The following is a 12,725-nucleotide window of genomic DNA, read 5'->3' on the forward strand; positions in this document are numbered from 1 at the left end:
GGAGTTTGACACATTTGAATGATTGAATGATTTCATTCATTTACTTTAAGACAAGTAAAATGATCTAGAGATGATATCAGATATTAAGTTGTCCTTTGGCAGCTGTTTGAGTGAAGTTGCCAATAGGAAGTCCAAAGAGATCTAAATCCACGTGATTACATTACACATTACGCATACAACATTACACTGAAAAAAACTGAGATTTACCATATAAGAGGGACAGGAAATGGCTTGGGTTTGGCTGAAAAAAACAGTCCTTACACGCACACAAACACACACACACACACACACACACACACACACACACACACACACACACACACACACACACACACACACACACACACACACACACACACACACGAGTTCCACAGAAAACAGTGAAGGAGGACTTTATGGAATTAGATTCAATGATTGAATGTATTTACATTCATCTGACTCTATACTTCTAAATCTAATTATGGTCTTCGTCAGCTGGACATTAAAGTCTGCACAAGTTTTTTTAATGACCCAGTTATTTGTATCAGGATGTGCTGAAGCAGGGAAACATCTAAAACATGCAGGACAGCGGGCCCTGTGGATGAGGGTGGAAGACTCCCTGCTTTAAATGTATGTGCCATTTGTACAGTAGTACTCAATTTCGCAAACAGCCAAAGCCCAGACATTCAGCTTCTAAACTTCCAATGTTAGTTACATGCAGATAATTCATAGTTGAGCACATAATGTGATTGGCTCATTAAGATTGGATTAAAAAGGACTGAAGTGAGGGTGACCTGAATAAAAGAAGAGCAAAGGAGAAACCTGCTTGACTCTGATCAGAACTTTGAGATATTCTATCACTACCATTTACTTTGATTACAAATGCAAAATCTGCACCGCATATCAAGCCTTGGAGAAAAGGCACAACTGTGAGAGTGACCAAGTCCACACACACACCTGTTACACCAACCCTGATAACAGATAACATTGTGAAGGACTGGTAATACCATTCAAAAAAATAAAATAAAACAAATATATTATTAGCATTATTTATGCAATGATAAAATTGCAAAATGTATTTTATCAGCAAAAACAAACAGAATCCTCTTTTGTTCTCTTTACAACAACTTTAAACCAATTCACCTGTAGCACCCTTACTCTCACTGACACTTAAGTCCCATCTTTTATTGCTACATTGAAGCACATGCTAGCGGTGACTAGGCTTGCCACCCGTCCCGTAAAATACGGAATTGTCCTTTATTTGAGAAAAAAATGTTGCGTCCCGTATTGAACTAATACGGGACACAATTTGTACCGTATTTTCATTAACTTTTACACCATATTCTAGTTGAATTATTGAAATAAATTAACTTTTACACCATATTCTAGTTGAATTATTGAAATAAGTTAACTTTTACACCATATTCTAGTTGAATTATTGAAATAAGTTAACTTTTACATCATATTCTAGTTGAATTATTGAAATAAATTAACCTTTACACCATATTATAGTTGAATTATTGAAATAAATTAACTTTTACACCATATTCTAGTTGAATTATTGAAATAAGTTAACTTTTACACCATATTCTAGTTGAATTTTGAAATAAATTAACTTTTACACCATATTCTTCACCTGTAACTATAGTATACATCTGTGAGGAACCAGAGCGGCCTCCCCACGTACAAGGGGACAAGGCAAAACTGGACCTGGGTGATGAGGTGTAAAAAGAACCTTGCAAAGCGTAGAATGCCAAAAAATAAGGCTTTTTATTCCATGTAAAAACACATACAGGCAGAGGGCAAAATCAGTATCCTGAAAAAAGGCACAATGGGGCATAGCCTCTCTGCAAGCTTCCTCCATTCAGCAGCATCCTTTCTGGTATCCAGCTGCTGTTTATATACCCAGGCAGGGTGGAGAGGTTGATTGGACACAGGTGGGCTCCAATTAGCAGAACCAGGCACACCTGTGTGCTGCTGCCCCGCAGACCACGCCCAATCCTCCACTCTGCCACACACATTAAAAACATGTCCGGTGATGGTGAGAAGGAGAGGGGTTGCTCACTTTCTCACAACATCTTGGCTGATGTGGACATACGTAGCATAGGAGGCTATTTCAGTTGCTAGTATGGTTGTCTGTCTCTACAGTCATGCAAGTTCAATGCTATTAAAGCACTTTAAACTTTAAATCAAAGCATTTTGTTTTTTCATATAAAATAAACACATTTTTATTCAGTTTAGAAGTTTTGGGGCTTTTTTTTGGCTCCTGCGCTGCTGAAATCAGGGCGTCCCTTATTTCTATTTCTGAAAGGTGGCAACCCTGGCGGTGACCTTTAACTGAACCACTCTGACCCAGTAACTATGAATAGCAGCATGGAAACCTGAGACCAGAGGAATAAATACAAGATGAAATTGAGGGTGGGTAAAAAGATTGTGGAGGCAGAAAGAGTCGGCACAACGAAGCCTTAGATTCGTCATTGCAAGAGCTTTAGCTGGATGTTGTCAGTCATTTTAAAAACTGTATGAAAACAAGTGAATGTGTTATGCAAAGATAAAATGACAACTAGCATGGAGGTTACCAGCCATTACCTTCCAACGGAATGGGAAGAGCGATGGAAGAGAGAAAAAGAGAGAAGGAGAAGAGTGATTGAAGAAGGCGGGGAAGGCATAGAACAAGACAACCGTGAGCTGAGGAGGATCATTGCTTACAATGACACCAGGATGGGCCTGAACAGTGGGAGGACTGCAAGTGGGGGATCAGATGTCAGAATGAGTGGTACTACTCAGGGGGTCATTGAGGGGCACATGGGTGATGAAACATCTGGGGATGAAGAGCGAAATGTTTATACGTGTCGCAGTAAAACCTTTGCGAGAGAAGTTTTTGCAGCTCTGAGAGACTTCCAGGATGCATCTCTTCTCACAGACCTGACTCTCACCACTGAGGATGGAAACACCATCCAAGTGCACTCCCTTATCCTGGCTGCTGTCAGCACCTTCATTCTGGAGAGACTGAGAGAAAAAAGCAGGGCCCAATCAAGCAATAATCGAGAGGTAGGAGGCCACAAGTGGTCTTTACATCTGGGTTCTGAGGTTGATCAAGCTGGGCTTCAGGCAATTATTCAGTTTGCTTATAGTGGAAATGTGTCATTAAGCAAAAACAGCATGACCCAAATCAAGGCTGCAGCTGAAGTGCTGGAGGTCCCACGACTGGTGAATCTCTGCAACATGGAAAATCAAGTGAAGCAGGAAAAAGGTGCCAAGACGGGGCACCAAATCATCTCTGTACAAGAACAGATGAGGATTACTCTCCAGTCTGTGCAGCAGCTATGGGCAGATAAAATTGGCTGTGATGTAATTTTAGAAGTAGATGGCACATATTTTCATGGTTAGTGGGTGTGATTTCAATTTTTAATGGTAAGTTGTCCTGGTGATTATTTCCTAGTGCTAAAAGTTCTAACTCCTTTTCTGTCTCCAGTTCACAGAGTTATCCTGGCCATAAGCAGTGACTACTTCCGTGGAATGTTTACCTGTGGAATGAGGGAGTCCCACCAGTCTTGTATTGCCCTTCTCTCACTTTCAGCTGCTGAATTAGAGGCACTAACTTGTTTCTCCTACACTGGGACCCTTCCACTCAGCTGGGACTCTGTTTTTGAGATAACCTGCACTGCTCTCCAGCTTCAGTTCCAACTAGCTCTTGTGCTTTGCCTCAGCTTCATGCAAGAACAACTACAGGCAAGTTCCTGCCTGGATGTGGCGTCTTTTGCTGAAGCATATGGAATGTCCGAACTCCTTGAGGAAGCCAATGACTTTGTACTGAGGAACTTCTGGGAAGTGTCAGCCACAACAAAGTTTCAGGACCTACCAGCAGACAAACTTCTCTACTTCCTTAGCTGTGATGGCCTATGTGTACACTCGGAGTTGGCTGTGTTTCGGGCTGTAATTTCATGGATTGAAGCCAATCCTGAGGAGAGAGTGGCCCAAGCTGGTTTACTGATGACTGGAGTTCGCTTTCCCCTCATGACCTTTCGAGAGTTCAGGGAGGTCAGAGCCATTAACTTGCGCATGGAGTGTTTTGCAGACAAGGAAATGGAACTCTATGGTTCAGCACTCAAAGAATTTGGTTTCAGCCTTCCAGAGTCTCAGGATCGCTGGCGTGTTCGGCAACCCAAAGATGTTATGGCTCTGATCGGAGGAGACCAGCTTAACCAAGATGGTGGTCAACGAATACCCAGCAGGGAAATTTGGTTTTCCAACTCCCTACGAAGTGGCATAGGGCTGATAAAGAATATAGAGTGGAGAAGACTGGGAGACATTCCAGATAAACCAAAGTTCAGGCACGGGGTAGCAGTGATAGCTGGGAAGCTGTATGTAGTTGGTGGATGTTATTATTATGCCAAAGATAGCATAATGAAATCAGTATACAGGTAAAGAAACAAGTCAATCCAGAAATTGTTGTCTGTTCACAATAGAGTCACTTTTTGTTTTTACTTTTTCTGCACACGTCGTAGTTATGACCCTGGGAGAGACAGCTGGAAGAGGCTGGCAGACATGCAGGAGTCCAGAAGTAACTTCTCAGCAGTGGTACATGAGGAATGCCTATATGCCATTGGTGGAGACAAGGAGATCAACAATAACACTGACAGCGTTGAGATGTACAACCAAGTCACTGACACTTGGAGGTAGTATTTGCTGTATAACACTCGAAGACAACTACGGTATTTTTCAAAATATAAACCTTTTAATGTAGAATTAGCAGTGCAAACTGTAATGAAGACTTGTGTTATCTTGCACAATATCAAACATATAAATGTTACGCTGCCTTTCACATAATCTAATGTTGTGAATCAACAGAGCTTCCATCCCTTAGGTCCTGTTTAAAGGGGACCTATTATGGCATTTAATGTATATTTTAAACATGCCTTGAATGTCTTAAAACAATCTAATCTCTCTTGTTTTTTCTACATAAAACAGAAATTCAGCCTGTGGGCCATGTCTCTAGTTTACAGTCTAGTCTAGTCTCTAGCGTTGGTGTGACGCAGAACCATAAATCAGGCTTTAGATACCTGAAGAGGGAACCGGGTCACCTCGTCTTCACACTAATTCACACAGGAAGATTTAATTGAATTCTAAACAGGTACACCACAGTTATTTACTCTGATTCCTCATTTAATTTCTTATGTTACAAGACAAATGAATCATGTTAACTGTAAAGAAATCACAACACTGAATTTTCACAAATGGCAACTTTATTGTTAAAAAAATAAAAGAACATAAGTTGTATATAAATAACATGTATGCACTATTGCTGGCTCAAGGAAGGACCGTGCGTCTTCTGAAGGTGTCGTTGAACAGCTTCAGGTGCTTGGAAGATCTGAAACCATGAACAGAAGAAAAATGTATTACGGTACTAATAGAGCTCTGGTGTTACCTAACACTCCATTAGGGAACACTGGAGCCACCGGGGCTCCTCACCGGTCCGGTCCGTGAGCAGCTCCGGCAGCTCTGTGAGCGGCCCCGGTGCTCCGGAGCTACTAAATACTTAGCCCATGCAAAGATAATACTTGTAGACAAATATAAATAACATAAAAATAACGTCACTTACCGCTGACTCGTGTGCAGTTGCCGGGTCCGTACTGTGGGCACTGATCCTTTTATGAGGGTTAATGTCGATGCAAAACCTAATTTTTACTGTCCCCTCGCTGTGGAAACAGTCACCGCTTCTGAACAATGGCTGAAGCTCCAGCCGGCGGAGTTAGTTGTGGGCGTGGTTTCAGCAGCAGAGGCCGACCTATGGAAATCAGCGCCTATCGTTACGTAACGATAGGCGCTGATTCTGAACGGCTCGTAGAAATCACATGACACTGGAAGATTCAGCCGGGCGGGGTGCACAGACCCTGCAGAATTTCGTGGCATTTCATCTTTTCTGTGTTGGCAGGGTGAGGGGAGACCACTTTATATATGTTAAAACAAGAAAAAACATGTTTTTCATTATAGGACCCCTTTAAACAATGATGCTGAGACATCCATCCATTCATCCATTTTCGATAACCGTTTTATTTTTTGCAGAGTCACGGGGTGACACTGAGACAGTAAAACCCAAAAGTTTAGGTCCGTTCTGACTTTTTGGTGGATAAAACTACAAAGATTTGACAACGGCCTCCAGAGGCCTTCTTGTGTTGACAAGGCGAATCCTGTCAATGTAAAGTGGAACTGGAATCTTGGTGACTATGACTCCTTTCATGTTGTCTTTCACTTTTGCACTCAGACACTTCTTAAACCCTGCAAAGCACAACAACAATGGCAGACTTCTGTGTAATATTTTCCGTTGCTCTTTTTAAGTTATTTGGTCTGTTGATGCAAAGACCTGGTGGCAGGTTGCAGGTTGTTTGCAGTGCTTTGTGGGAGATTATTGAAATGCAGCAGTACATAAAAAGTTTTTAACCTTGACTTAAAGCAATTGAGAGTATCAGCAGCCTTGATGCATTCTAGGAGTTTGTTCCACAGGTGAGTAGCAAAAAAGCTGCCTCACCGTGTTTGGTTCTAACTCTGAGTACAGAAAGTAGGCGTGACCCTTATGACCTGAAGGTTCTAGTTGGTTTATACTGGATCAGGAGATCTGTGATGTGTTTTGGCCCGAGACCATTCACAGATTTATAAACTAACAGCTGGATTTTAAAATCTATTCTGTGCCACACAGGAAGCCAGTGTAAAGATCTAAGAACTGGAGTTTTATGGTCAACTCTCCTGGTCTTAGTGAGGACTCGCGCAGCAGCGTTCTGAGCTAACTGCATCTGTTTAATAGATATTTTTGGGAGACCTGTGAGAACAGCGTTACAGTAGTGTAGTATACTGAAGTGTGGACAAGTTTTTTAAAATCTTGCTGAGACATCCGTCCTTTAATCTCCAATATGTTTATTAGGTGATTAGCTGACTTCACTACTGTCTTAATGCGGCTGTTAAAATTCAGGTCTGAGTCCAGAACAACTCCCAGATTTCTGGCTTGACTATTGGTTTTTAGCTTCACTGTTTGAAGCTGAGTGCTGACTTTTAATCAATCTTCCTTGGCTCCGAACACTATTATTTCTGGGTTTTTTTCATTTAACTAAAGAAAATTCTGCCACTTCCACTCTTTAATAATTCAATTTGATCAATGTTTGAATTGGATCATAGTCTCCTGGCAGGTGTGTCATCTGCATAGTTATGGTAACACATTTTGTTCATTTTCCAAATTTGAGCAAGTGGGAGCATATGGTAAATGGTAAATGGCTTACACATATATAGCGCTTTTTAGCTGTACTCCTACAGCCCCAAAGCGCTTTACACTGTAGACATTCACCCACACACGCACACATTCAAACACCGGTTGTCGGCGGAGCTGCCATACAGCGGCGCTGTCCGGGAGCAACCGGGAGCAACCGGGGGATTCAGTGTCTTCCCCAACGACATTTTATTGGACACAGGAGGAACTTCAGGTTCATGGGCGAACGCTCTACCAACTGAGCCAACTTCCCCTCATATAGATGTTAAAGAACAGAGGCCCCAGAACTGAAGCTTGAGGAAATCCACGTTATATTTGTTCGTACAGATTTCTAGTTATCTAAATGCACAAAATAGTCCCTGTCTTTTAGGGTGCTTTCAGACCTGTGGCCCATTTGTTTTGTTCCGATTCAGGGGCTAAATCGATACAGTTGTTTCGTTTTTCGTTTGTGGCGTTTTTTGTTCACAAGGCAACCGTCTCTAGCAGTTCAAAGCTGTTAACAAATGCCATGCAGGAACCAATTGGTCATAAATGAACGCAGAACGAGTTTCCTCTTCCGTACCCCGGGAAAAACAACAACTATGGAGTATCGTACCACCGTTGTGAGTGAGTTGTGTCGGTTGCTGTGTCGATTATGTTCTCACTCCAAACGAACCGCTCCAGGTCTGGAATGGAATCGGGCCGAGACCACCACTCCTACGAGATCTCGGCTCGCTTGTTTTGTGCCGCATCCGAGCGCGATTGCTGTGTTCACATATACCAAACGAACCGATCTTTAGGGGAAAACTCTCCCTGTTTCGGAACAACTGCTTCAAACGGGACAGGTGTGAAAGCACCCTTAGATGGGACATCAACCAGGCAAGTGCTGTTCCAGAAATGAATTACAGTAGTGTCATCCTTTCCATAGTAGTTAGCATAGTAAATATTTTTTTATCCCAGATTTTTTACCCATTTCATCACCCAGTGCTCATACCTAAGTAACAGTCCTGGGCATTGCTCCCCTCTGCCAACCCAGGGAGGGCCCTACACTGAGCTCAGGTCTCCTTCTTATCCTGAGGAGTGACGGACCGCTTCTTTTCACCAGACAGGGTGAGGATTCTCTGACCGGACGTAGCGCGTGGAAGGATCACGTTATTCCGGCCGGATCCTCCCCACCCCATCTGGCGCCCCGGTTGGCCAGAGGGGGCATGTGTAGCCCAGGACTGTGTGCATGTTTTCGCCTTAGTAGTTAGCATAGTAGATCATTTGTATGCAGGCTTCTTTGACATGTCCCATGCTTGATTAATTGATCTTTGACAAGGTTTGGGTGCTGTCTTCACATTCTGTATTGGGTTCTTAGTTCGTATTGCTGCAGCCACTCCTGAGAATTAAACAAGAAAAATAAATTGTCATTTGTGGGTGTTGCCATAGAGACTTCAACAATGTTAAAGTGGTTGTTGGTTGGCTAACATATATAACATTCATATGTTGGGACCAAATAGTTTGAACATAAATGGTGTGGATCATCTTCTTTCGTTTCAGCTATAGGGATGTTGTGACCTATAGGTAAACTTCTCAATCTATGACAATATTTCATAAATTAGGTTTAATATTTGGTAGGGTTCAAAGTATCATGAATGAAAAGAAGAAAAGCTTCCCCTCAACTTGACCCCCCCCCCTGTTTTGTAAATATACAACGCTATGGTTTGAAATCCTTTGTTTCCTCTTTAAAAAGTGTTCAATATCTGAAAGAAAAAATACATACGCTTTGTTTTAAAAAAAATTCTTAAATCCAGTTGCTACTGAATTGTTTTATGTATTCAAAGGCTAAAAACGTATTTGCAGTAGGGTCTCAGAAGGTCTATTTGTCTCAAGGCACAATCGCATTACATGATTACAAATGATACATGTTTGTTTCTAAGATGTTTAGCTTGTCAATTTGGCCCAAATTTGTCCACATGACAGAGTTATGTTAACCTTTCACTTCATCACTGTGTTGTTTTTGTTTGTTTTCACAGCTTTGTCCAGCCCTTGAACCACCCTCTAAGTGGCTACGCTGTCTCCACAATGAACGGAGGAATTTTCATCTCCGGAGGTTTCAACTGTAAGTATGTGTGTCTGGTTTCCATGTTCCTTTACCATCCAGGAAGAGGAACCATCTACCTAGCAGACATGGCCCATGACCGAGCACTGCACTGCATGAAAGCCCTACGAGGATGTCTCTATGTTGCCGGCGGGGTGTGTAACCTTAGGAACTTTTATACTGACCAAGTATCCTGTGAGGTGTACAACCCTGTGGTCGACTCCTGGACTTCTTTTGCATCACTGCCTGTTCCTCATGTTGGAGCTGCTTCAGCAGTCCTAGAAGAGAAGATGTACATGCTGGGAGGATACTCCCAGGAAGACTACAGCGAGTCTAGATTGGTGCACCGCTTTGATCCCGGCACACAGCGCTGGGAAAACATGGGCAAGCTTCCAGGTGCTGTTGCTGACATCCAGGCCTGTGTGTTGCGCCTGCCCCAGCACTTCAGACACTGACTGGTTCAAACACATTGCTTTAAATACAGGACTTTATATTGATACATTTTTAGTGAAGACACATTTAGTCCTGTATGACAAAATGTGGATAAAGTAAACAGCAATGATTAAAACAAGTTTAGTCTTCCTGGCTTTGAGTTATTCTATTTTAGATCCAAAGTGAATGTATCAGCAAAATTACTTATCACAAAATACCTTTGATGATGTTTCAAAGTATAAGTTACTGTACATGTACAAACTGGTATTAAATTAAAGTGGCAGTTTTAGAAGAATAAAAGACATTGTCATTGTTTTAAAAAAGATGTTCTTGACTCTTCCATATTTTCAGTTTAATATGGGTATGAATTATTTTTTGGTTTGTTTAATTGAAAAAATCTAATTGTAATGTATTTCCAATATATTAAGCATTATATTCTTTAGTTATTTTTGCCTGGTATTAAAGAAAACTGAACTAAAACTGAACATTTCCTTTAATTTATCTTGTTTTCTCAAAGTACTCTTCATATAAGTTCACTTATCGTTAAAAATCTGTAATGCACCACACAATGGATATTGATTTCATGCACGAATAAAGAAAAAGATGGAAAAAGGTATAAACATCAGACAGAACATGACATAATTTCTGTAAATATAGGCCACTTAAAATAAAAAAAGAAAAATTAAAGAGAAAGGTGAACATTTTGCAAAGTTTTCCTAAGTTGCCAGTAGACCCCTGAGCCACCATTGCTATTTGTTCAGAAACACAGGAGGAAAAAAAGGAGACTAGTTAAAAGTGTATTTATTTAGTTTAGTTTAATCATTTTGACTGAAGAACCCAAAGTGTCCTTTCTCATCAGTGAAAATTAGTGAGATCTTTGAATGATGTACACAGTGTTCACAGTGGGATTACTACTCAGAACAGAGGAAGTTAAACTCCTGCATGTCATTTCTTTTGAACCACTTGTGTTTTCCAGCTCTTTGCATGGCTCCAGACATGTCACAGCGGTCCCCCTTCTCACCCGAGTCCACGTTGTGGTACGTGACCACCTCACCACCGACCCAGAACCAGAAATCCAGAGTGCAGGTGTAGCGCAGCCCCGTCCAGACAAATTCAGTGGTGGCGTTCTTGACTCTCTCTTGGACCCATCTCTGGTCATTGAGGTCGGTGATGGAGACCAGGTCACGGTGGTTTTCTCTACAGTAGTACAAGGCATCCTCCCAAGTTAGATTTTCTTGGACCAGGATCACTTTATCTGTTATCTGATTCACCAATGTCCGCTTTAATGGCAACGGCTGATGATAGGGTCGCGGGTTAGGAAGGAAAACAAAAGTAACTGAACTTGTACTCAGTGAAATTTGTATCTGTTGTATGTCAAGATGTTTATTTAGCCTTAAATTTAAAAAAAGAATTCTCACCATCATAACAGATGAAGGGTTTTTCTTTTGCACAGGTATCGCCTTCCACTTTCTATCACTTGTCTTGGTTGTGGCACATTGATCCTTTTTTTCTTGTTTCTTGTCTGAAAGAGAACCTGTTCCCATCTGACCACCTCCAGGTGTCACTGAACAGACCAATGAACACAGAGTTCATTTCCTGGCTACTGTTTAGCTGTTGTATTGGCAGTTGATATTTTAGCTGCTGGATATGTAACTGTTGTGGTCGAGGGGTCTGTGTGCATCAACATAAATAGTGTGCATAAATAACGTGCATACACACATAAGTGAAAGATTTTATCATTCCTTCAAGACTTCTAGCTCACAACATTAAAGTGCTGAGGTTTTTCTATCTGCTGCCTTAATTTGTCCAGTTTTACATAATTGTTTTGCTTTCATCCTCCACATTGTTTTCAGTTGAAAAGGGAAAAGTCTATAGCATGTATGCCAAACAGTTTTCTCCTCACGTTTAAGACTGCAAGTAGATTTTTCAGTAAGTACAAATGTGAGATATTGTTCAAATCAATGTTCTTATAGATGAATATTTCTGGTGCAGCCAATTATTGTTCAGTTGTTTGATATTTGAGCGCATGCTTAGTGCCTGTTATACTGGCTTTACTAGCGTTATTGCTAACCATGAGGAGTTTTCAGACCTATATTAAGCTCGTGTTCACCTAATTTATGGGAATGTGTTTGACAACAGTTGTGGCTATGAAGGTGCAAAGTAGATTTATTAAAGTTGAACTGCTATTAAGAGTTAATTTATAGAGTATTATAGCTGCAAATATTTACTTTTCTATAAGTAAATTTACTGTATGTGAAATATGGATATGTTGTTCTGTGTTACATTTTTTTCAGTTTTCAAAAAATAAATAAATAAGTGAAAGGAAATTAGTCGTAAAAGGTATACTTTGTCAAGAACACGGGTTTACAGGACATTTTTGTGGGCTATCTGTTTAGCATTGCTTATATACGCGAATGAAATGAGTGGCTTCCATCTAAGTTAATGTTAAAATTAACCAGATAGAGGTTTCTAATCTGTTCAAGGTGTCTGTGTCATTTAAAATGTGTTCATTCAGATCAGTGTGTTTCTCTCTGCAGTATTGCTGGGCGTCAGACCAACTGTCTGCAATATGGTGATACTCATGCAGGTGGGGCGTGATTAAAGAACTCTGACCTGTAAAAAGTAAAAAATATCAACAAAACTAACATGTTTACTTGTACTTACATTACAGGATGATTTTGTTTGTTTGTTTTTTTAATGGGATATACAAGATCTTACTTTAGCTTTTGTATTACTAGAACTTAAAGGTGTCTCAAAGAATTTAGATAAATTATAATGTCAGAGATCCACTTACCCACCACAAACAGCACCACTCCATTGCATGTTTGCTAGGTCAGACAACATTGTTATTTAATGTCAAAGCTGGCAAAACGGTTCTACTAGCTCCACCGTATAAAGAAATGATGCTTGTGGAATGATAAAGTTCAATCAAAACAGTAAATATGCAGACAGGTTAAAGTTGAGTTTGTTTCATTGTTCCATTATTCGTTATTA

At 40.8% G+C, this 12,725-nt stretch overlaps 1 protein-coding gene across 1 annotated transcript; it reads left to right on the forward strand.

Annotated features, from left to right (window-relative positions):
* The first annotated feature begins 2,423 nt into the window (after positions 1-2,423).
* si:ch211-63p21.8 (kelch-like protein 33) lies at positions 2,424-12,151 on the forward strand. Its single transcript, XM_061710360.1, has 4 exons — positions 2,424-3,364; positions 3,455-4,403; positions 4,488-4,658; positions 9,235-12,151. Exons 1-4 carry the CDS (start codon positions 2,536-2,538, stop codon positions 9,752-9,754), a joined length of 2,469 nt encoding a protein of 822 aa, XP_061566344.1. The 5' UTR covers positions 2,424-2,535; the 3' UTR covers positions 9,755-12,151.
* Positions 12,152-12,725: the final 574 nt, after the last annotated feature.

The sequence above is a fragment of the Cololabis saira genome, chromosome 20 (assembly GCF_033807715.1).
Source record: "Cololabis saira isolate AMF1-May2022 chromosome 20, fColSai1.1, whole genome shotgun sequence".
NCBI lineage: Eukaryota > Metazoa > Chordata > Actinopteri > Beloniformes > Belonidae > Cololabis > Cololabis saira.